The sequence below is a fragment of the Canis lupus genome, chromosome 5 (assembly GCF_011100685.1).
Source record: "Canis lupus familiaris isolate Mischka breed German Shepherd chromosome 5, alternate assembly UU_Cfam_GSD_1.0, whole genome shotgun sequence".
Classification (NCBI taxonomy): Eukaryota; Metazoa; Chordata; class Mammalia; order Carnivora; family Canidae; genus Canis; species Canis lupus.
The window spans coordinates 34,477,505-34,503,029 of NC_049226.1; the positions used below are offsets into that span (position 1 = coordinate 34,477,505).

The 25,525-nt window shown below is 43.7% G+C and overlaps 1 protein-coding gene across 3 annotated transcripts in view; it reads left to right on the forward strand.

The window, feature by feature from the left end:
* GLP2R (glucagon like peptide 2 receptor) overlaps positions 1-25,525 on the forward strand; it is a 50,403-nt gene that overhangs the window by 1,952 nt on the left and 22,926 nt on the right. Inside the window, exons 2-10 of one of the 3 annotated variants that reach the window (XM_038535534.1) lie at positions 2,630-2,734; positions 5,168-5,255; positions 7,246-7,350; positions 9,948-10,087; positions 18,699-18,805; positions 20,446-20,599; positions 22,517-22,676; positions 23,658-23,718; positions 25,112-25,181. In XM_038535534.1, coding sequence (XP_038391462.1) covers positions 2,666-2,734; positions 5,168-5,255; positions 7,246-7,350; positions 9,948-10,087; positions 18,699-18,805; positions 20,446-20,599; positions 22,517-22,676; positions 23,658-23,718; positions 25,112-25,181 — 954 coding nt within the window. In that variant the 5' untranslated portion in view covers positions 2,630-2,665. The remainder of the gene's footprint in view (positions 1-2,629; positions 2,735-5,167; positions 5,256-7,245; positions 7,351-9,947; positions 10,088-18,698; positions 18,806-20,445; positions 20,600-22,516; positions 22,677-23,657; positions 23,719-25,111; positions 25,182-25,525) is intronic. The other 2 variants (XM_038535532.1, XM_038535533.1) reach the window with 2 other exon arrangements.

The window sequence follows — 25,525 nt, forward strand, 5'->3', positions numbered from 1 at the left end:
TAAGGATGTGCACCCCGTCGATGGTTTCATGAGATTCCTGCCATGGGGGCTGCCCCTGGGTGAACCACCAGCTGGGTGGTGGTGGGGCCATTGCTGGGAGACTCCACACAGAGCTCACACTCTTGCTTCAACCCTCCGGGCATCTCATGTTCCGGCTGAATCCATGCAACTAGCAGTCTAGCTCCTTTCCCCTTCTACGCGCGATCCTGCATCGATGGTTGCCCACAAGGTGCCAAGCACTGCTGCAGCACTTTGCATTTTCTCCTCAGTCCGTCTGGCTGCAATCCCCACTGTAAGCCTCTCGCAGAAGTGTTATGACGGAGCCCATTTCGCAGTTGGGAAGATTGAGGTTCACGGTTGTTAAGTGACCACCTGCGATTGTGCGGCCTGTGAGCCGCTACGTCTCACTGGAGCAAAGCCCTGGGTTCTCTCTTCCTTAGCATTCCTGGGCAAGCTGCTGACATATGACTATGGATATGTTCCGTCAGCAAAATCTGCAGTTACTCAGGCCGGAGTATGAAGCTGACAAAGCCACACCTTGTTCCTTGCTTCTGGTCTTTTCCTAATCAATACTGTCTCTGTGAGCTGTGTCCCCTCCCACCCCACCCCCATCTGCCACCCAGTCTGTCTTCAGAAACTCTTCCCTCTGTCTGTCCTCCAGGGTGCGTCTATCACCCCGATGAATCCCCCCCCCCCCGGGTTCTTGGTATTAAAACCCATATTTTTCCTCCATGATGTTTACATTACAAGGCTTTGTGTCGACTTACATGATGGATTTTGTTCACAGATGCTTTCCCTGCATGGAATATAAATGATTGTGGCATGTTTTCTGGCAGGAAGTCTTCCTAAAATTCACTTAATGAGAAATTCTCAGGGATAGTTTAGGTTTTCTAAATTTAAGCAGTCCACCCACCCGCCCTCAACCTCCCCTCCCCGCTTTGGACTCATTTAAGTTAATTAACAGTTGCTTTGGCTTCAAAAAACATAAACTCTCTCTCTAAGGCTCTTTGAGAAGCAAATTTGTGGCTCTTTCTTACATTGTCGATGGGAGCGTAAAAAGGTGCATACTTTTAAATTAAAAAAAAAGAAGAAGAAAACTTGGCAAGGATAGGTTGGCAGTACATTATCAAAGCCCTTTAAAAATGTGTATACTCTAGGACCCAGAAATTCCAGTTGAAAGAATTTCTCCTAAGCAAATAAAGATGTGCTCAAATGTTTGTGAATTTTTTCAGTAGAGCATCGTTTATATTAGCAAGCATCTCAGCCCGTGTAAGTGTTCATCACTAGAGGATTTGAACACTGAACTGTGTACCACATTCACTCACAGAACATTATGTAGCTGTTAAAACGGTGTTTTAGGAGTATGGCTCTTGCAATGGATTCATATTCACTATGCACCTTCTGGTGAAAGCACAAAACAAGATGATTTCCTTTTTTGGTTAAAATAAAAATGGAAAGAAGGAGAAAAAAGTAAACGGAAGCGTGTACACAGAGAGAAGAGTCCAGAAGGAGATGGTAATTTCTGATACTAACGTTATGATTCAATCTTCTCCCCTTTTGGCTTTCCTGCAATTTTTTTTGTTTGATTTACAGAGAGGCGCCTGCATTCTTGAACAAAGACTACAATAAAATGTATTGAAAGCAACCCACAGAAGGTCTTTTTTTTTTTTACCCCCCCCCCCCCCCCCCCCCCCGTTTTCCTTGATCCCTCCTCGGAAGAGTTAGTCGCTGATGCTCGTTGCCCACGCAAGGGAAAGAGAAATCCAGATCAAGTCGATTTTTTTCCGGTTAGAAAACAGCCATTTGCATTATTTCCTTTCATCCTTACCTTGTTTGGATCTGGCTGTGATTGAACTTGGATTTGCCTCTTGCATTTTTCGTGTCTTTAGGACAAGTACCTGGGAAGACAGTCTGTTTGTCCAGCTCCCCTAGATTGACCAAATTTGGTGCTTTGTAGGGTTCTTTCTCCTCCTCCTCCTCCTTCTCCTCCTCCTCCTGATCATGGCCATCAGTCTTGGCAAAGGGCAGGGGAGAGGGTCAAATTAGTCTGGGGACAGCTCACGTGCATGACTAATTTTAATTGTCTCTTCCTTGGCCAATTCCAGCGAGGTCCCTGAGAATATAAACAGCACTCTATCCAAGAAAGGGTCTTACTTCAGTGGCTTGGAGATTCTGGAAGCTGATGATTTGGTCATCACCTTCTTTGCTGAACTCGTGAAAAATAATACAGATCCTAGTTATGGTCCCAGTAGGATGTTTATTTTCTTAGTGTGTTAATAAACTTCCATATTGACTCTTGTGCCATAAGTCAGAGACAGAAAGTATTATGAGGAGACCGGAACCTAGGAATGAATGCCAATTATTTCCTCATCATTATCGTCATTGTTATTATTTATTGGTTAATCCCATGGCTTCCAAATTGTGTGCTGAGGTCCCTCAAGGCACCGCTGTGAGCTCACAGGGCTGCTCATTTTTCAAGGGAAGCAAAGCGATATTTGACATCTGCCAAAACCCCGCAAATTACTAGCTTGAGGTAGTTCATGGTTTTGGCATTAGATCACGCTTCATTCCCTTTGATGATGTTGTATCTCTGCAAAGCTGGAGTTTTTTCTTTTTCTTTTTTTTCCAGTTGCTGTGATAAAAAGCAAGTACGGCACAAGCATCAATGTGGAATGGGAACAAACAGGATGCTGTCCCATCTGATTGCCAAGTTTGGGAAGTTGTACAATCTCCAGTAGGCACTCAGTTGTTACGATGCAAATATTTAAGTTGGTTGGCCCTACTTCCTCAAAAGAAATGGGACTTTTGGTTTTTCTTCTGGCTTAAGGGTACTGTGGGAAAATGATGGAGTCACTGTGGGCACCATGAATTGAAAAAGTTTGGCAACCTCTGGTCTAATGATGGCTACACCAGCTCTTATCCAAAAAAGTTGGCTGTGTGATTCTCTGGAAAGAATGTAAAGGAACAACACAGACCCCATCATGCATTCCATAGCATTGGGGGCTCGGGCACGCTGGGCAGAAAAGGGAGAGGGTAGACTGGACTAGTTAGTCAGAAGGTGGAAGCTTGCCATCCACTGGGCTTATAGGTGGTTGGGTTTTGGGTTGTTTTTGTTGTTGTTTTGTTTTGTGTTGTTTGGTTTGTTTTGTTGTGGGGGGTATGGGTGAATATAGTGGTTCTGATGCTGACTTTTTTAAAAATAATTTATTTATCTATTAATGAGAGACACAGAGAGAGGCAGAGACATAGACAGAGGCAGAGAGAAGCAGCCTATATGCAGGAAGCCCGATGCGGGACTCAATCCTGGGTCTCCAGGATCACGCCCTGGGCTGAAGGCAGACGCTTAACTGCTGAGCCACCCAGGTGTTCCTGATGCTGACTTTTTGGTGGAACATCTCCCCAGTTTACACTGTGCTTCTCCGCTCTCTGTTGTTACACCTATTGCTACACCTGTTGCTACCCACCTGTCTTATCCCATTCTTTCCGGCTCTCTGCCTGGCCCAAGAAAGAATATGAGTTTGTTACCCCTTGTGAGAGGACACAAAGCCTCAAAGCCAGTTGAACTGGATGATCTTATACCAAATCATGTATCTAGCCCCTCTGTGTTCATCCTTCCTCCAACTCCAACTCCTGCCTGTACTTCTGTTTCTATAGCTGGACAATGAGAACAATAACTTCTGGCCTGTGCTAGGGGTTTGTATTCAGAGATGAAAGACACATCTCGGTCCTCCAGGAATGTATGGGGTCATGAAGGGGATGAACAAATAAATAAACCACCAATGGCAATAGAACACAATGGACTGCAGGACTTAGTCATGTGTGGGGTCACAGGGCACTGGGGAGAAAGGTTCCCAGCTCAAGACTTCAGTCACAGAGGTTGTCAAGTATGACTGGGGGTCATTAGGCTTGAGTTGAGCCTTGGAGGTTGAACCAGGAGTGAGCCAGGTGAAGACGAGGGTAGGAGGGAGGGCCAGTGGGACATGCAAAGATGCAAAGTCATGAAAGAGCATGATTGGGGTCAAGAGGTTTGGGCCAGAGGTGGCTGAGATGTAAAGTCAAATCAGTAGGCCACAGGTGGAAGACTTTAGGCAGGAAAGCTCTGTGGACCTATCCCTCTGGAGCAGTGTGGACCAGGCCAGAGGTGGAGGAAATGGAATGCAGGTTAGGGAGAAGCACAGGACAGAAACTGGTACCTGGTTAGATGATGGGGAGAGAAGCCAAGGACAACTCCTGGTTTCTGGAACAAACCAGAAAGGCTAATGGTGCCAATACTGAACCATTAGGGGATGAACGTCTCTGGAAGCCAGGGACGATAGGGTAAGAACATCACTCGACTTTGTATGACAGCCAGTTATACAGTTGTCTTATCTCTAGCACATTCTAAGTCCTTTAGGGCAGAAGGAAGCTGTGTTTTGCCCATCACTGCATCCCCTTCAGTTCCTCCCGAATGCAACGCCTGGCACACAACAGGTGCTCAAACGAAGATGAGCAAATTGAAGAAAAGAAAACCCCTTTAAACCCACTGTTTTGTTAATAAACAAAGCAAGTGGTGCAGATGCACAATTAGATGTTGTTATACAACTCAAATTATCTGGAAAGCCCAAAAGTGTGTGCTATATTTTTAAGGTTCTAGGGGAGGGAATGTCAGAAAGGAAAAAAAATCCCAAGGCCTCAAGTATAGTAGCAGAGCATCTGTCTGCCCAGTCTTTGATTCTGGACCCACAGGCAGCCAGGTGGGATGGTGCAAGTCCCTGCAATTCTTCCAGCCTTTTCCTGACACATTATTGGATCCTTCTTAGTGTGATGCTTCTCTTCTGGAGATCCATATAATCTTAGGAGCATGCAACTATTCATCTGGTAGGATGTCACATTCAGGATGAGCATATTGCCTCCTCTGGAAATGTCCACCTCACTTGAAGATTTTGGGGGGGGAAGTCTTTCATATCTGTATTAAAATCAATATGATTAGGTTATGGAATGAACATAAAATTTGTATGCATCTTTAACATAAAGCATAAGATGCCAAAGAAGTGCTGTTTCTTGCTGCAGGCCATTATGGTCACGTCAATGGCAGGTTTTGAGACTCGTGATGACATGATCACAAGGCCACCTCTGTAGTGAACAGGGAGTCACCGTGTTTTGTTTTGTTTTGTTTTTCTCTGTCCAGGTTACAGGATCCCTCCTTGAGGAAACAACTCGCAAGTGGGCTCAATACAAAGAGAAGTGTCTGAAAGACTTGCTCAAGGAACCTTCTGGTAAACACGTGTATGAGTTATCTATGGCTGTATAACAAATAGCTCCAAAGCTGAGTGGCTTAAAGCAATCATCATCATCATCATCATCATCATCATCATCATCATCATTTATAATCTATCACAGTTTCTGTGGGTGAGGAATTCAGACCAGCCACAGGGGGAATGGCTTGGTTTTGGTCTACAGTGTTGAGTTTAGCTGGAAGACTCAGTGGCTGGGGGCTGGAATCATCTGAAGGCTTGTTCACACTTACATCTGATGGTTGATGGTGGCTCCAGCTGAGAGTCCATTGGCCAAAACACTTCCATGTGGCCTGTCCACATGGCCCCAGCTCCTCACAGCATGGTGGCTAGGTTGCCAAGGCAAGCATGACTAGAGGCCATGTTGCCATTTATGACTTAGCCTCAGAAGCTATCCCCTCCAAGCTCAGTTAGGTCAGATGGTTACTAAGGCCTATCCAGGCTCAAGGGAAGGGAGGAGAGAGACCCCCACCTCTCATTATAAAAGAGCATATGAGACAAGATATACATAGATGTGACTATTAATTTAAAGTCATCTATCACAGCACACTCACCACCAAATTGCATGACATGAGCAACTGTCGTAGATTAACCTGGGACTCTACCGGGGAGATAGGTGGGAGGACGTCCTCATCCCCCAGGGTGTTATCTGAATCCGAATCATAACATTTCTCTTATCCAGGTCTACACCAGGTTTAGAAAGTTCTAGCAAATATGTTAATAGTTTGATCAGTCCATGGCCTCTCCTGCCCTCATGCAGACTTTTTGGGTGCATCCCAAGACTTCTTTTTTTTTTTGCTATTTTAATAATGAAATCTGCCCCCTCCATCCTCCTGGCTGCTTTCAGATTATTTCATTCAGGGGCACAGAGGAGGACAGGATACCATAAACTCTCTTTCCCTTCTCCTGACCCAAAGAGTCCCAGCCTTCAAGCCATACCCCTCTCCCTCTGAATATTTCTTCAAGCCTAGGCTGGTGGCAATCAAAGCTTGATATCTGTTATAAGGACCACCCCTCTCTTTAGGGAATACAGCTTTCTGAAATCAAAGTAGGGCACGTCCTTTTAATTTGGAGCCATGCCGTGAGCAGCTCGGCCAGGTGAGCACTGCTTCACACAGACCTTGTGCTGACACTTGCAGCCGGCTCCACAGGATGCCCTGAGCCAGCTCATAACCTGGTAGATCTGCATGTGTGGGGTCCTGATGTCAATGATGTGGCCATTCAACCTGAGTGGCCCCTGCAGGCTAGCCCAATTAGGGAGCAGATAGGAACGATGCTCAGTTCCCAGGAGTGAGGAACTTGCATTATGGGCATTTGGGATCCAGCCTGAAACTCCTTAATTTCATCCCAGGAAGCCCATAAGGCTGTGTTGTATGTTTTTAGCATCTCATTGCCGAGTGCCAGTGTATAAATCATCCCCTGGATGCAAATGTCTCATAATGATTATTCGGTTGGTCTTCAAATGGAGCAATATGTCCAGACAGAGATTGTGTCCAATACATGTAGCCAAGAACCTTGATTCTGAAGATCCCCTCCGTCCACTGGTCATTTTGCACATTTTATAGTGAGGGTGTTCCAGCATCTAATTGGTTGAAGGCTTGACAATTCCTTAGGTAATTATGGAACAGAAGGCACTGGCTGAACCACCAAGTGTTCTCCTGACTCTGAGCTTGTGTGAGAGTTCAGCCCATGTAAAATAAACCAACATCAGCGTGACGTGCACGTTGACATAACGGACGGGACCACTGCGAGGGGTCAGGTTGGGTAAACAAAGCCACTGTGCCTAAGGGTGCATTAAACACTCCTTCCTCCCCATGCTGCTCCTCATCTTTGACCTATCTGGACAGTGGGACAGCCATGCTTGTTCCTGCATAGGGTACACCAGCTTCCTGTGCCAGGAAGGAGGCTCTGCCTCCATCAGTGGTGTCGGTGCTCCAACACGGCACTCACCTGGGACCTTTTCTCTCCACAGGGACCTTTTGTAATGGGACCTTTGATCGATATGTGTGCTGGCCTCATTCTTCTCCAGGGAATGTCTCCGTCCCCTGCCCTTCATACTTACCTTGGTGGAGTGAAGGTAGTAAGTCTTATTTTACCATTTTCTGGCAGTTTTCTTAAAGGCTGGTCCCTCTTGGGTAGACTAGCCAGGAAGCAATTAGAGAGAGAGAGAGAGGGGGCTCCAACCAAGTGGTTTTCTCAAGTCTTCTTTCCCCACAGAAGTTTTCCTAAGTTGTCAGTAACATACCTTCTTTCCTCTCCGGACACCTCCTCTTGTCTGCCTGCAGTTCTTCTCTGCCTGGATGTTCCATTAAGGCAATAGTCCTGTTTTATTGGAAGATTAGAGAGTCCAGGCCTGGCTACCACAGAATTTGCTGCAGTGACAGTCATCATGGAGAGGAGGAGGAGAGATTGGGATGCTCACATCTACAACTTTGGAATTGTCAGATAGCTTTGGAAAATGGTGCTACAGGGTAGCGCTTTTAAGTCCCATGGGACTTGGATGAAATCTTTAACCACTCAGCGCAAAGCAAGTGGCTATTATGTAGGACCCCAGGAGCATATCCCACCCTCACCTGCCCCAGCAGCCCAACCTCTTAGCTGGTTTGTTCTGGAAGGGAAGAGAAACAATTACTGGCTAGAACTCTTTTGCCTTTGAAGGCCAACGAACGAGAGAGAGAGAAAAAAAAAACTATTTTCCAGAAACGTAAGTGATTAGAAAGTTCCAGGCAAAACCAAGTGAGAATGCTTTACTGAGCAGGCAAGATGGTGATATTTTTGTATTTAGTTTCAGCTTGGTAAATCATCAGTTAAATTTGGTTTCGATTTTCTGAGGCTTCTGGTGCAAAGAGAGAGTTCCCAAGGAAGAGAGACGCATTTCTGATGGGAGAGCTAGTGACATAGTCTATGGAACTATCCTCTGGTGAAATCCAGCTGGAAGTGACCCAGGAGGTACGAGGATGTGACGTTTAAAGGAAGATACCGGAGTTTGCTGGACCGGAGAGTCTGGATAGTTGAGGAAGCAGCCCTGTGGGAGCCAGCTCGGTGGGGTGGGGCGAGCACTGCACATGGAGTTCAGCGCCTGTCCATCTCTTTTACCCTCTGTGACTTAGGGCAAGTGTCCAGAGCCCTTCTGAGCTGTTTTCTGCTCCGGAAAGTGAAGTGAACAACAGCTACTTTTGAGGCCACAAATGAATAAGAAGGCAGGAAGAGTCAGCCACACAGCAGGTGCTTTGTAAATGGAAATGAGGCTGAGACCAAGGTCAAGCCCCCGGATTCCTTAAAGTCTTTAAGACTCAAATGTCCATGGATCTCAAGGACACATGGAACAGGCCATTTACTCCTGCCCCCACCCCACACTGCTCCTCCACCTACTTATTCTTTTCAAGAGCTAAAAACGGAGGTCCATTCCACCTGAAGGGAAAAAGTGACTAAAAATCTAAACTTACAAAAAAGTTGATTTAAGGGATCCAGAGAATGGGAGCATGATGGTGCAGATGCAGGCAGGGGCAAGAGGAAGAGCCAAGACTTGTCAGATGATGCGGGAGGTGAAGGACAGGGGGCTGGAAGGTGGAGAGGGAAAGAGCTCCCACCCTGCCTGACCCCACCCACACTCACCGTCATCTGGGTGGTGGCCCAGGGCGCCCACTGCTTACATCTAGTGTGTCCCACAAAGAGCAAGCGAGATGACTGTGGCTGTCCTGAAGGGGAAAGAGAGCCAGTAGGAAGTTAGGTCAGAGAGTACTGAGGGCCAGACCTTACAGGACTTTGTGGGAGGCCCAGGAAGGGCTCTGACTTGTTTCCAGAGAGCCTTTGGAAGATTCGGGGTGAGGCATGATGTGCATGACTGCCATGTCAGCCGTAGACCATGAAGGACAAGAGTAACTGAATGGTGTTTGAGATGGCAGTTAGACACCCTCAAGGAGACTTCAGGTGGGCAGGGGGAAATACCCCAGGGTATCCATCCATTACACTCAACAAATAGTTACTGTTGGCCTACTCCATGCAGGGTCAGGAGTGGGAAGTTCAATTTCCATTACTTGTTGGCAAGTCCAGTCCCTGGTCTTCTAGGAGGGAGGACGATCCCTTTGGGGAAGGGCTTTGAGAATGGAGCCATCATCGTGGACACAGTGCCAACCTGTCACCTATGCGCACGCATGCACGCACGCACTCGTTTGACCTTCTCCCAAACTGGGGAAGATTGGTACCATTACCGTATTATCCTCAGCTCTTGAAGAAACTAGAAGTCTCCAAGAGTGGGAGGGCCACAAGCTTAAGGCCACCAAGCTTGTAGGTGGCCGAGCAGGCTTCATCTACCCCTTTCTCTCCTTTGTGGCACTGCCTCTTGGGCATCAGGACCCAATGCCCCTCTCTGAACCTATGTCTCCCAGCTGGGCTGCACCTTCCAGGGCTCTCACATTTCTGAGTCACCAGGGACTGTTCTAGCTCTAGAGACTTTGGGTAAACACAGTAGACATTAGTGGATCGTGGTTTGTTACGAAATGCAGAGGCTTCCGTGTTTTTCCTTCCATCCCAAATAAACAGCAGGGATGCTAATGAGCCCCCAAAAGGCAAGTGAAAATCCCTTTTCCCTGGGATTTTCCACAGCTCTGCGGTGAGGATGAGGGCCTCACCACGTGCTCGGGAGTGGGCTGGGTGCTCTGACCTCTCCCCTAGAGCTGTGTTTACTTTCAGAAAACTCAGGAAGGGCCTACAGATACTGCTTGGCTCGGGGTACTTGGCAAATGCTGGAGAACTCCACGGATATTTGGCAGGATGACTCCGAATGCTCCAAGGACCACAGCTCTGAACAGAATGTGAGTCTGCTTGGCCTAGTGATGATGGGCCCTGGGCATCATCCTCAACCACCCTCCACCAGGGCCCCCCTGGTTGGCTCTGGGGGCCACGCAAGGAGCCTCCCCCCACTGCTGGTCTGCCCCAGCCTCACCTGGGGAAGGTCCACGGTTGTAGGTAGGTACCTGTGTAGGTCCACAGTAACCTCTGGCAGCCACTGAATTTCTTCTGCAGCAAGAGTGAAATAGGCACCTCTGAAGCTGCTCAGTTTCTCACCCCTGGCCAAATACTGGGGTGCAAAAGCATTTACATACTGTGGGTACTTAATAAATCCTGAGCGAATGGTTTCATGGAGACTGGGTCAGGGGTCTGTGCTGGGGTCTGGTCATCAGACTGGTATCTGGTTCCCCATTGATACTGATGTACAGTTAAGGCTGGGATCCAGGTGATCACGGGGGACTCATCAGCAGGTGCAGGATGCCTGAAGCCTCCTCTGGGTTCAGGTCTGCAGGGACCCGAGGGACAGCAAATCAAAAGTCAAACCAGTTCCCACCGGAAGTAAAGATGTCTCTCTTTAGAAAGGTGAGGACTGGGGCATTGCCTCCTCCCCTCTGCAAATAGCCATATTTCCAAGAATTCAAATATTTAAAAAATAACCTCAAAAACATAAAAAAAAACAAACCCCAACTTCTGGCCATGATTGCCTGTGTTTCTAATAATGGATTGACATTTGGCCCAAAAAACGCTAGTGATAGTAGGTCTTTTCTCTTCAGAGTGCTGGTGAACAAAATATGTTCTTACGCCTCATCAGCTGGGGGTTCTTATGTACGATAAATGAGATTGTGTTTTAAAGAGATCGTATTTCTGTGTGTGTGTATATGTGTTTATAATTTTAATATGTAGATTTTAATGATAAAACTCAGTTTTCCATATAGCATATCTCAATTGATATATTTTTTAACATTTTATTTTGAGATATCCAAACACATAGGAAAGTTAAAAAGAATAATAAAATAAATACTCATGGACCCACTATCTAAAGTCAAAATGTATTAACATTCCTCCCCTCTCCCCCATTTGCTTTTGCTTTGTGTCTCTCTTTGGGAAATATTTTAATTTTTATTTTTTTTTTATTTATTTATGATAGTCACACAGAGAGAGAGAGAGAGAGAGGCAGAGACATAGGCAGAAGGAGAAGCAGGCTCCATGCACCGGGAGCCCGACGTGGGATTCGATCCCGGGTCTCCAGGATCGCGCCCTGGGCCAAAGGCAGGCGCCAAACCGCTGCGCCACCCAGGGATCCCTCTTTGGGAAATATTTGACAATGATTTGCAGGCATCATGAGATTTCATCCTTAAATATTATTCATCAGGTCCTTCCTAAGCAAAGACATTATGCTACATAACTGCAATACTGTTATTCCAATTTTTTTTAAATTTTTATTTATTTATGATAGTCACAGAGAGAGAGAGAGGCAGAGACACAGGCAGAGGGAGAAGCAGGCTCCATGCCGGAAGCCCGACGTGGGACTCAATCCCGGGTCTCCAGGATCGCGCCCTGGGCCAAAGGCAGGCGCCAAACCACTGCACCACCCAGGGATCCCCTGTTATTCCAATTAACATCATATCAGCTAATGCTTTATCCATATTCATTCAGATTTCCCCAGTTTTCCCCTCCAATTTTTTTTTTTTTTTTTTTAGCTTTTCATCCCTGGACCAGAGTCTAGTCCAGGTTCACTTCAGTATCTTTTAATCTAGAGTCTCCCTCACCATAGCCCATGATTGGCTTTTCAAAGACCCCCTGAAGAACTTTGTTGCTATTAGACATATTCCTTCCTCTTCTATGTTCCCTTAAGCTGGAAGTTGGGTTTAAAGGCTTGGTATGACTCAATTTAATCCTCATGGGTGCTGTGTATACTGTATAGCATCACCCCAGGAGACCAAAATGTCAGGTGTCACACTACAATGATGTTGCGTGTGATCACTGGATGTTGGTAGTGACAGCCAGATCCCTCCATGATAGGTAGTGTCTTTTCTGTCTGGTCAGTAATTGGTAGGATGCTACTTGGGAACTGTGTGTCTTGTTCCCTAACAAACTTTTATCAGTATTACAACTTTTATTGATGATGCTGACTTGAGTTGATTCGAGCTTTGTCATTTCTTCCATATCTACTAGAGGGCATTCTTCTGATAAGAAGACTCTTTCCTTCTTTTCAATTTCCTATATTGCTATGAATGTACAAATTTCTTTATTTCCTTCCTCTTCTTCTTCTTCTTCTTCTTCTTCTTCTTCTTCTTCTTCTCCTTCTCCTTCTCCTTCTCCTTCTCCTTCTCCTTCTCCTTCTCCTTCTCCTTCTTCTTCTTCTTCTTCTTCTTCTTCTTCTTCTTCCTATTACTACTTTGATGCTCAGCGTTTTTCTAAATTTAACTAGTGAAATGCCTCCAAACTGGCTCTTGTGTTCTTTTGTGATAATCTCTCTGGTCTTGGAGCACTTCCTTATTTTCTGGCACAAGAAGATGGTTCAAGCTCATCTCATGATTTCCCTGTTCCAGGCCCAAATTAGCTATTTCTTCAAAGAGTTCTGGATTCTCTAAGTAGAGGAATGTTATTAGAAACCGAGATTTGAGTGCTAGGTATGTTCACTGCCACTACAACTAGATCCTAAGATCTTTGTAGTATGTAGATTTAAGACATCCCCCGCCCACCCCCCCGCCAAATTTGCAGCACATTTTATCCTTAGACTATATCCCATATTCAGAGTACTGTGTTCATAATTATTTGAAATAATTATTTTCTCCATGTGGTCACGTTATTGGTTGGATACACATTTTTATTCAGTTGTTTCTATTAATGTTAAGGATTTGCTTTCTCTTCTTTCTTTACTTTCTGTCTTTAATTTTTAAAAAGATTTTATTTATTTATTTGAGAGATATATAGAGAGAGCACAAGCAGAAGGAGGAGCAAAGGGAGAAACAGACTCCCCACTGAGCAGGGAGCCCAACAGGGATCATGACTTGAGCTAAAGGCAGATGCTTAACTGACTGAGCCACCCAGGCACCCCCTTAATTAGTTTAATTTAATTTAATTTAATTTAATTTAATTTAATTTAATTTATTTTTAAATATTTTATTTATTTATTCATGAGAGACACAGAGAGAGAAGCAGAGATACAGGGAGAGTGAGAAGCAGGCTCCCTGTGGGAAGCGTGATGTGGGACTCCATCTCAGGACCCCAGGGTCACGTCCTGAGCCGAAGGCAGACACTCAACCACTGAGCCACCCACGTGTTCTCCTTTAACTTTATTTTTAATAAATAAAATATTGACAGGGTTTGAAAGCCAAAATTATATTAAAAAGTACAGTCAGAGGGGCAGCCTGGGTGGCTCAGTGGTTTAGCACTGCCTTCAGCCCAGGGCCTGGTCCTGGAGACCTGGATCAAGTCCTGCGTCAGGCTCCCTGCATGGAGCCTGCTTCTCCCTCTGCCTGTGTCTCTGCCTCTCTCTCTCTCTCTCTCTGTGTCTCTCAGGAATAAATAAATAAAATCTTTAAAAAAAAAAAAAAAAAAGTACAGTCAGAGAAACCACACTCCAATCACTGCCTCTACCCTATTCCTGCCTTCCCCCTACAGATAAACATTTTTATTATTTTCTGGCTTATCTTTTCCCTCTATTTCCTTCCCTTTTAATCAAATTATAATATACATCTTACGTTTCCTTTTGCAAAACTAAGCAAATATTTGTTTTACCATTTTTCCTACGTTGAAGGAAGTCTAACAGATACCTTATTTTGCATCTCACCTTTTTCACTTAGTAGCATGTCCTAGAAATTATATCAGTACCTACAAATATTTTTCTCTCCATTTTTTTCTTTCACATCTGCATAGTATTCTACTATGTGTTTCTACTATAGTTTTTCAGCCACTCTCCTATAGCCACTAGAGTTATTTCCAATCTCTTATCACTAATGATGCCACCTCGAATAACCTTGTATGCATATGTTGCTTCATATTTGTTAGGATATATCTTTTGGAAGAATCCCAGAAATGGGATTGCTAGATTAAAAGATAGATGCATATATAATTTTATTAAATATATTTTTTAAAGATTTTATTTATTTATTCATGAGAGACACAGAGAGAGGCAGAGACATGGGCAGAGGGAGAAGCAGGCTCCCTGTGGGGAACCCAACATGGGACTCGACCCCAGGACAGACCCCAGGATCATGACCTGATCCAAAGGCAGATGCTCGCTCAACCACTGAGCCACCCAGGTGCCCCTGATTTTGTTAATTATTATCAAATTCCCCTCCTTAAGAGTTGTGCCATTTCCCCCCTCTCTTCAGCAGTGTATGAGAATGCCTATCTCCTCAGTCTTGCCTGGTACACACTGATTATGAAGCATCGCATAAAGATGTGTAAATGACTTAAGATTCACCGGTTGGTACTGAGAGTGAGTTGGACAGTATCTGGGTGTTCTGAGGTCACTAGAGAAGTAACCAGATTTTATTGGAACTCTGAATGTAGATGGGAATTTAAGAAACTCCTCTGAAACAATGCAATTAAAACAACTGTATATTGTTGCCCATCTCTTATCTCCTTGCCCTGACCAATTAATTCAGTACACAATTGTCTAACTTCTTATCACTAGCTCATGCATTTCTTTGCTGGTTCTCTGGTTCTCAGAGCCCACTTAGTCCACAGAAGGGCAGGCCAGAAGCACCAAGGAATTAATGCCCTCGACCCTCTTACCCCACCACAGAACAGCCCTTAACCAATGACTGGCAGGAGTAGGTATGTAAATGTCCAGCTCCCTCAGTCTTAGAGTGGCTAACTCTGAGGTTTCCAGCATTTCCCCATGGGGAAACGGGATTAAGCTCCAGCTGCCCAAAGTAGTAGCTGCCTTGATAACACACCATTTATTTTTCCTAGCTTCTCCTTTCCCCTACTAATGGTTTGTTCACTTTCCATGTAAAGTACTTGCATTTCAATCCTCCTTTCAGGATCTGCTTTGGTGGGGACTCAAGCTAAAACATAGACAAATAAAAAACAAGCAATTCCCCTAGTTTGTTTCCAGAAAGCATAAAACGTGGACATGTTTTTAAAAATAATAATTCAGAAACAGATTATTAGGTTACTTAATTAAATGTGTTAAGCTTATATAGCCAATAAAATAAATGATGTTCAAATGACTCACGAAAGTCTTAATATGTCACCTGAATCATCTATTTAAAGAAATCATGCCACTCTGTATGAAGAAACACTAAACATGTCTCTGCTTTCAAGATATCTATAGTCAATCTAGAAATACAAAACAAATGCAAACAACACATTAATGAATAATAAAACTGATGCCCCAATTTGTTGAAACAGACCACAAGTGCTTTGGGAATTCAGAGTTGACAGTACACAGAGAAGCATTTATGGAAAACTTCTTGTAAGAGGAAAATTGATGCTGGTTTTAGAAGGATAGATTTAGTTTCAAGTTGAAGAGAGACCAACAAGAGAAGTTAGAGTCCTGACAGGATTATAGAGCTCTTGATGGGGTCCATAGAAAATAATTTCAGATAGAAGTATGGTTGAGCTTGATTTAGAAAGATTCAAAGGCTACACAGAGATTTCTGCACCCAGGCCACCATTACAAGAAATGTTAAAGAAAGTCCTTAACATAGAAAGACATACATGTCATATGGAAATTTTTTTATCAATGTAGAGGAATGTAGAGCACCAGAAATAGTAAATATGAAGGTAAACTTTTTTTAATCTTATTTTAAAAATATTTTAAAAGATATGAGTAGTTAAAGTAAAAATAGTAACAATGTATTATGGGGTCTAATATAAGTACAAGAAAAATGTGTGACAATCACACAAAGACCAAGATGAGGGCCATGGCAGTATGATAAGTTAAAGATATACTGTAAACATTAAAGCAACCAGTAAAAAGCAAAACAAAAAGGTATAGCTAGTAGGTCATGGAAGGAAAAATGGAATAAAAAAATATGCTCAAACCAAAATAAGGAAAGAGAACAAAGAAAAGTTGGGAAAAAGAGAAAACCAAGGTATTTAAATGCAATCAAATAAGTAATCATATTAAACGTAAATGATCTAAACATCCTAATTAAAAGAGGTTGTCAGATGGGATTAAGAAGATAAAACAAGGGGTTAGCCCCTGTGGCTCAGCGGTTTAGCGCCGCCTTCAGCCCAGGGCGTGATCCTGGAGACCCGGGATTGAGTCCCACATCAGGCTGCATGGAGCCTGCTTCTCCCTCTGCCTGTGTCTCTGCCTCTCTCTGTCTCTGTCTCTCTCTCTCTGTGTCTCTCATAAATAAATAAAATCTTAAAAAAAAAAAAAAGAAGAAGAAGAAGAAGGGGGATCCCTGGGTGGCTCAGCGGTTTAGTGCCTGCTTTCGGCCCAGGGTGTGATCCTGGAGTCCTGGAATCAAGTCCCGCATCAGGCTTCCTGCATGGAGTCTGCTTCTCCCTCTGCCTATGTGTGTCTCTGCCTCTCTCTCACTGTGTGTCTTTCATGAATAAATAAAGAAGATCTTAAAAAAAAAAAAAGATAAAACAAAATAAAATCCAACTGTATTCTGTCTACAAGACCCAGACAATTGATTTTTGACAAGAATGCCAAGGCAATTTTGTGGGGGAAAGAATAATCTTATTATTCTATACAGCACCAGAGCAATTGGATACCAAAAAAAAAAAAAAAAAAAGCAAAGACAAAACCAAAAACTGAACATCAACCCTTGCCTCACACTATGAAGAAAAATGAACTATAAATGGATCATAGACCTAAATTTAAGAGCTCATTTTATTAAACTTCTAGGAAGAAATCATAGATGAAAATATGAAGGGCCTTGGTCAAGTAAAGATTTTAAAATAAAATACAAAAGGCACAACTATATAAAAAATTTGACAAATTGAACTGTATCACAATAAAAAACTTCTGCTCTTCTAAAGACACTGTTAAAAAATAAAAAGCCAAGCCCCAGAATGGGAGAAAATGCTTGCAAAACACTTATTTGGCAGGAGATTTATACCTATAATATATAAAGAACATTTACAAATCAAAATTAAGACAAACAATCCAATTTAAAAGATGGCCAAATATTTGAACAGACACTTTACCAAATAAGATACACAGATGGCAAATAAGCACATTAAATGATTCTCAACATCGTTAATCATTAGAGAAATGCAACTTAAAACCACAGTAAGACATTACTACTTACCCAATAGAATGGCTAAAATTTAAAAGACTGCTTATATGAAGTGTTAGTAGATTCCAGAGCAGCTGGAACTCCTAATCCACTGCTGGTGGAAACATAAATTGATATAACTTATTTAGAAGACAGTTTGGCAGTTTCTTAAGAGGTTAAAACATACACCATACTACCCCACCGTTCTATTTTTAGATATTTCTTTGAGAGAAATTAAAAACCTCTGTCCACGTAAAGACTCATGCAGAAATTTTCATTTTTATTTGTGAAACCCAATCTCTGAAAACAACTCAAATAAATGTACATTAATCTCAAAATAATTATTTCAAGGGAAAGAAGCCTGATAAAGAAGAAAGAAGAAAGAAAGAAAGAAAGAAAGAAAGAAAGAAAGAAAGAAAGAAAGAAAGAAAGAAATCATAGGATTCCATTTATATGGAATTAAATTTTTAAAATTTAAAATTTTAGAAAGTGAAAATTTTAAATTAAAATTTAAAATTAAAATTTTAGAAAGTGAAAATTAATCTCTAATGACAGAACACCATTCACTTGGGCATAAGACAGTGGGAGAGAATGAGAGGATATATATTATAAAGGGTCACAAGGAAACTTTTGGGAGGTTATGAAAATGTTCATTATCTTGAATGCAGTGATGAAATCACAGATATATTCATGTCTAAATTCATCAAGTTTTATTCTTTAAATATGTACAGTTTATGGCATGCCAGGCATGCTTGAATAAAGCTGCTAAAAGTGTTATGTGGAGAAGCGTAAGCCATGATTTAGCAGGTAATACATATTTGCCGTGAGTCCTTGAACAAAAATGTATTGAGAAACGTAATCTTGATGGCAAGTAGCATGATGAATTGGGTAAGAGGTGGGATTCCGCTGGAAAATCACAACAACACAGACTTTCCAGAAAATTACCCTCTGTTCACAATCAGGCTACCCTGGGACTCGAGAAAATATCCTATGTTTTATGGGGTCTTCACCTAAGTGGTCAGGCATGAAAAATTATTTTAGGAGGGATCCAGGTGAAAATCTGGCCCCATCTTCCAGAGAGATGGACTCCTACACTCTAGGGACAGCACACTCAGGGACAAGGAAACCTGTCCTCCTTTCTAAGGCACTCACTTGTTCTGGGCACAATTCTTCCATAATACTGTGAATTATGAAGCATCGATGCTGGGCTGTAGGACCAGCCATGGAGGTGAGACCTCCCTAGTGAGCATTTCAGTCCATCAAAGCTCTTTAGCCTCTGAGATGTGCCAGAGAGCAGTCTAAGCTACCCTAAGCTACCCTTGGGTGTCAACAAGGCTATAGTGCATGCCTAGACCCTTGTCGTCCTGGTCATGGAGCTGGGGGGTGGAGATCATAGTTGTCTGGCTTGTGGTCAGAACTGCTCTTTGTCTGTGCACAGGTGGAGCACCATGCCTTGTTGTCGACTTTGCAGCTGTTGTACACTGTGGGGTACTCTCTCTCCGTCATCTCTCTCCTCCTGGCACTCACTCTCCTCTTGTTTCTTCGGTGAGTGGAACTCATGCCTGCACATCTTCAGGTGCCTGGGATTTGCTCATTGGCTCCCTCTAGAAGGCAGAAGACTGGGCTGGCTGATGTCATGGCCCATCAGAGCTGGAAGGGATCTGAGAGAGTCTCTGGTCCATCAACTCCATTTTGCAGGTGGAGGGGGAAAGGATATCAGAGGTCCAGTGAGAGCCGGATATGAGAGGTCCCTGTCAGTCACAGAGTACAGCTGGAACTAGAATCTGGGATTCTAAACTCTACTTTAGCCTCTTTGGGATCAGATAACCTCCTGTCTACCTTGTCCTACCAGAGGCATGAGTTTTAGAAAAGAGATTAAGAAACTTCCCCAAAGCAAATTAATGTGAGAGAGCTGGGATTTTAATCCAGAGCCCACAGACTCCAATTAGCTATCAATCATTTGAGTGCTTCCTCAGTGCCAGACACTTTTCTAAACACGTTACATGCAAGTCATTGAAATTTCTTCCTAATCATTGAAATTTCTTCTAATCCTAGGAGATTAGCATTATCATCAGCCTCAGGTTATTTTTAAAGATTTTTAAAAATTTATTTATTCATGAGAGAGAGAGAGAGAGAGAGAGAGAGAGAGAGAGGCAGAGACAGGCAGAGGGAGAAGCAGGCTCCACACAGGGAGCCTAATGTGGGACTTAATCCTGGGACTCCAGGATCATGCCCTGAGCTGAAGGCAGACGCTTAACTGCTGAGCCACCCAGGTGTCCCAGCTCTGTTTTGTAAATGAGTTGACTGAAATTTGGAGAGATCAAGTAACTTGTCCAATGGCATGCAGCTGGTGAATGATGGTGGCGGGCTGGCAACCAGGCAGTTCAGAGACTGAGCATTTCCATTTCCTTACGTTGTTACTCAGAATCCAAAGCCTGAGTGCATTTTGCTAATATCCATTTTGCTAATCATATTTTTAGAAATCACCCAAGTGAGATATTTATGAATCCCCTAGGGAGCCCTCTGAGGGCTCTCGGCCTTCATTCAGCAAAGTAACTGAATATAATGCAGCAGAATGAGCATTCGATGCAGGAGGTCTAGATGCGCACTCTGGGGGATTGAATGCTAGCTCCAGAACAGCTTCCCACCTGGGCTCCTCTAGCCCCAGGTCTGGCTCCTTAATCCCAGGATATTCTATGGCTCCTGGAGCAGAATCATGACCCTATGCCCCATCCAGAGACCAGTTCTTGAGCAGTGGAAGAATTCTAGAACCTGTACCCTCTGCTATCCATGACCTCCTCCACTCACCTTCCCAAAGTGCCAGAAGCAAGCCCAGAGGACATAGCTGCCCAGCCCTGGAGTAAGTTACTTTAGCTAAGCCTGGGTTGACCAGAGGACCAGAGGTCAACCTCAGCTCCACCACTTCTCTAGGACTTTGGACAGCTGACTCAACCCTTTTGCCTCAATTTCTCAATTTTTACTCAATATGTCAGTATTATCTCCATTTTCCCAATGAGGTAAATGAGGCACAGATAAAATCACATAACCCAGCCATGCAGCTCTGGAGTCTATACCATGAATGCCTGCCCTCTAGTGATAGTTGCACAGGTGTTTCAGGCACACACCTGTCAGTCTGAACCATTCTTTCATGAGGGAAGACAACTGGTTTTCTTCTTCCTGCACAGAAAGCTCCACTGCACACGCAACTACATCCACATGAACTTGTTTGCTTCTTTCATCCTGAGAGCCCTGGCTGTGCTGGTGAAGGATGCCATCTTCTACAACTCTTACTCCAGGAGGCCCAACAGTGACAAAGAGTGGATATCCTATGTGTCCGAGGTATGTCCCTCCCTACCATAGCCTCTCACTTGGCGGATCAGTACTGGGAATCTTGCGGTGGGAAGGTGGGACTGGGAAGGGGAAGGGGGAGGTAAGGGGGTGTCAAAGGCCTTCTGGTTAGAGAGGCATCATTTTACTTTAAAACAAATCCCAAAAACCAAACCAAAAAGCCCCCCCAAACCTCCCAAGAGTGGGGCAGATAAAAGACGTCAGCATAGAAGAGTCCACCACAGGGCTGCTGTGTGCACTTGGGTGGGAAATTTCTTCATATGTGAACAAAAGAACTGTACAGATGAGCCTTTATTATTAATTATTCTTTATTATTATCATTATCATTATTATTGCAATTTTTAAAAGCAGCAAAGCTTTTCCACATTGAAATCTGCTTCTGTTGGGATGCTTTTTCCTTTATCTTATGAATAATGATTATAGTAACCTGTTAAATTAACCTGGCTTTCTTGGAATAAATACAACTAGGTTCTGATGTATTACTCTTTTCTCTAAAATGCTGGATTCATTAGCTGATGCTGTGTTCTCTTTAGCATTCTCTCATCTGCACCTGTGAGGAAGTTACTTTTCTTCTGAAAAAGATGATAAAGTTTATGCTGACCTCTTAAAACAAATTAGACTTGTTACCTCTTTCTCTATTCTCTGGAAGAATTTAAGATGAGTATTTTTCTTTCTTACATATTTCATAGATCACTCCAGTGAAGCCTTTGGAATCAGAGTTTTCTTAACTGGAAGGCTTTTAACTATGCACTAGTTTTGACTTGTATTCAGGTTCTCTGTTTATTCTGGTGTCAATTTTAGTAACTTGAGTTTTTCTAGGAATGCATGTACTTCCTCTAACTTTTCGAATTTCTTGCCATAATACTGTTCATAGTTTCTTAAGATCTTTTTAAGGTCTGTTGCAGCTTTGGAGGTATTGCTTTTTGCATCCCTGATATTGATTATTTATACCTTCATTTTCTTTTCTATCCTCTTGATCATCCTCACCAGATGTTTTTTGGTTTTACTAGACAAACTGTAGAATGAAATTTTAGGATTGTTAATTACGTTTATGTGGTCTGTCTCATTAATTTCTACTTTTATCTTTATGCTTTCCTGCCAGGTTTTTTCTTTTTTTTTCCCCCTCAAATATTTTATTTACTTATTCATGAGAGACACACAGAGAGAGAGAGAGGCAGGGACATAGGCAGAGGGAGAAGCAGGTTCCCTGTGGGAGCCCGATGCGGCACTCGATCCCAGGACCCCGGGATCACGCCCTGAGCCAAAGGCAGATGCTCATCCTCTGAGCCACCTAGCTGCCCCTGCCAGGTCCTTTCTTTAGGTTAAATTTGCTGCTCTTTTTCTGATGTGATAGGTAGGATAATTGATTTTTCAGCTTGTTTCTTTTTTTAATTGAGTCATTTAAGGTTGTAGGTTTTACTCTAGGTGTGGTATTAGCTGCACACCACACCTTTTGATATGTAGTATTTTCCTTTCATTCAGTTCAAAAATAAGTTCTAATTTTTATCATTATTTCCTTTTTGTGATTCACAGGTTATTTAGAAATTATTTCTTCCTTTCCAATCATATGAAGATTTTTTTTTCTTTTTTTTAGTTTCTAGTTGATTTGAACTAAGATCAGAGAACATACCTTTCAGTGTTTCCTTTTGGGAAATTGCTGCTGGTGCATTCTCTTCATTTTTGTTTGTCTACACAAATCTAGAAGGTCAAGGAAGAGGCTGGGCTCTGAAACCTACAGAAAGCCCTCCCTCGCATTTTGGTATTGTTGCCAGCCTTTCTGAGATAGTAAGCAAATTTGTGTGGTGAGACAGGGAAGAGAGAGGGCTGTACATGGGGAGGCCCTTCTCCACCTTCTTGGGTCCATATGAGAAGGTCTGGCCTCACCCTCGGGTGCTCTGTCCTTCACAGATATCTGCCTCCTGCCGCTCGGCTCAGGTCCTGCTGCACTACTTCGTGGGTGCCAATTACTCATGGCTGCTGGTCGAAGGCCTTTATCTGCACACGCTGCTGGAGCCCACAGTGCTTTCTGAGAGGCGGCTGTGGCCCAGATACATGCTGGTGGGTTGGGGTGAGTGACCTGAACCCCCAGCCTCTTCTCCTAGGGGCCCATCAGAACACAGGAGCTTGATAGAACCTTTGGTTTCCCAGCTGGAGGGAGCATCTGGGACAGATAACTCTCCAGTGAAAAGATACTCATGAAAGGGGTGTGTGTGTACATGTACAGATACAAATAAGCACTATAGACCGCATGCATACTTTCAAAAATCAACAAGCTTTTTTGTACAATTAGATGCTCTCCCTCCTACCCTGTCCCCAGCTGTAGTGATCTGCTCAGGCTGCCATAACAAAATGCCATAGACTGCATGGCGTAACCAACAGACATTTATTTCTCACAGTCATGGAGGCTGGGAAGTTTGAGATCAGAATGCCAGCATGGTTGAGTTCTGGTGAGGGCCTCTTCTTTTGCAGACAGCCGCCTTCTCACTATAGCCTCACATGATGGAGAGAGAGAGAGAGAAAGCAGGCTCTAATCCCATCATGATGACCAATACCACTCCCACCTTCCAAACCTAGTTACCTCCAAAGATCCAGCCCCCAATGATCACCACATTGAGGGTTAGGGCTTCAACATGGGGTTGGAGCAGAGGACACAAACATCCAGTCCAAAAACGCCAGCTCAGTCTTCAAGACGGGGTCTGGAACCCCTGTTGCCACAAACTCTTGGAGAATGTGAGGCTCTGCAGGATTCAGAAGAAATACCGGTGGCCTACCATTTGGGAGATTTGGGTGAATGTTTTGGATTTACTCTGAGCTGCTTTGCAACATGTGGCAGGTGTTTTCTCCTCTCTGCTTCCTGGTTTGCCTGACGGTAAAACAACAGATGGGTTCTGTGTCACCCTAAGTCTCTTCAGCTCTCAGCCTGCGGTTCTGTGATATTTGGGCTTTTATACGTTTTTACCAGATGGTTTTGGCTCATCAGGGTGGGGTGGGAGGCAGGCAGGTTTGGCCAGTCAGATCCTAACTGCATTTCCCTGTTTTCTTCCCCCAGCCTTCCCGCTGCTGTTTGTTGTACCCTGGAGTATCACCCGTGCACAGCTGGAAAATACTGGGTAGGAAATTCACCCGCTCACACATTTCCATGAGCCAGGAATTCCAAGATATGTCCAAATACAAGGATTGACACCATTTTCCCAAAGAGAATATCCACCCCCTTCTGTTTTGGCTAGCTAGAATATACTTAGACCTGTAGATAAAATAATCAAAGACCTTTCTTGTAATAATTAGTTTGTTAGCTTAGTTACACATGCAAGTTAGCACCAAATTAGCTCAAATTAACACACAAAAAAGTCACTGCCTGGGGTGGCGATGACCTTCAGTATGTAAAGATATGGGTACAATATTGGTTAATGTGTCATTGTTCACAGTGGGATAAAGAGGAAGCAAACTGAAATGGGTGAAGGTGGTCATAAGGCACAAACTTCTAGCTATAAAATAAATAAGTCCAAGAGATATAAAGTATAACATGGAGACAGCATGGTGAGTTAATAATACCCTGTTGTACATTTGAAAAGTGCTAAGAGAGTCTGTTTTAAAAATCCCTATGGCAAGAAAAAACATTTGTAACTATGTGTGGTGATAGACGTTAACTGGGCTTATTGTGGCCCAATTAACATCTTGCCAAGATATATACAAATACCAAGTCATTATATTGCACACCTGAAACTAAGATGGTGTTAAATATCCGTTATATCTCAATTAAAAAAAAAAACAACAACCCAAAACAAAAACAAAATGCCTGAGCATCCACTAATATGGGAAACCATGAACAAATTGTGGCATGCCTATATGGTGGAACTTTATGGAGACTACTAAAAAACCAGGTTGGTTCCCCATCATTTGGCTTCTAGGGATTGAATCTCAACAGCACATTGGTAAGCCTGCTGCCCACAATGTATATCGCGTGACCCTATTTCCCCCTTCCAAATAATCACTACCAAAACATCCTGTATGTGTAATTAATAATTTATTTTTGTATGAACTTGAAGAAAAGCGTGGAAAGTCCCATGCCATGTTGTTTGCATTCAAAGAACACTTTACCATTAAGAAAAGTTGATGGTACCATACGAATAGGAGGGGGTTGTAATCCTGTTTTATTTTCTCTCTCCCACCCCCAGGAGAATCACGGGTGGGAAATCAGTCTTAAGTATGAGCACCCTTTTTCCAGAGGGCATGAGGCTGTTCATTCAACCATGTCTCTGGTTTTGTTTTTTAAAGATTTTATTTATTTATTTGACAGAGAGAGGGAGAGAGAGAGCACAAACAGGGGGAGCAGTAGGCAGAGGGAGAAGCAGGCTCCCCACTGAGCAGGGAGCCCAGTGTGGGCCTCGATCCCAGAACCCTGAGATCGTGACCTGAGCCAAAGGCAGATGCTTAACCAATTGAGCCACCCAGGTGCCTTCGTGTCCCTGTTTTAAGTCTTCTCCTGCCCACTCTTTGCCGTAGGTGCTGGGTAACCAATAGAAATAAGAAAATCTGGTGGATCATCCGAGGGCCCATGCTGCTTTGTGTAATGGTAAGGACCATTCCCACTCCTGCTTCTTCCTCCCTGAGCATGTTAGCTGTGGGGGACCCCGCTCCCCCTCCCCTGCCACCCAGCAGAATTCTCTGACTCAGAGTGAGCCTGGGCCAGTTCCCTTGAGAAAAGGGGTGGTCGAGAGTCGTGAGCAGGGTGTGTTGAACGAGAAGGAACAAGTTAGAAGCTTATCCTTGCTCTGGTTCAGGATTCCAATGCAGGGTTGCATCACAGGCCTCCTTCTCCCTGGGGCCTCATGCTGTATACAGAAACCTGTAACCAGCTCAGTGACGCTGTATGGGACTAAAGAGACTCGTCCTGAGACTCAGGCTCCCCCTGCCCCC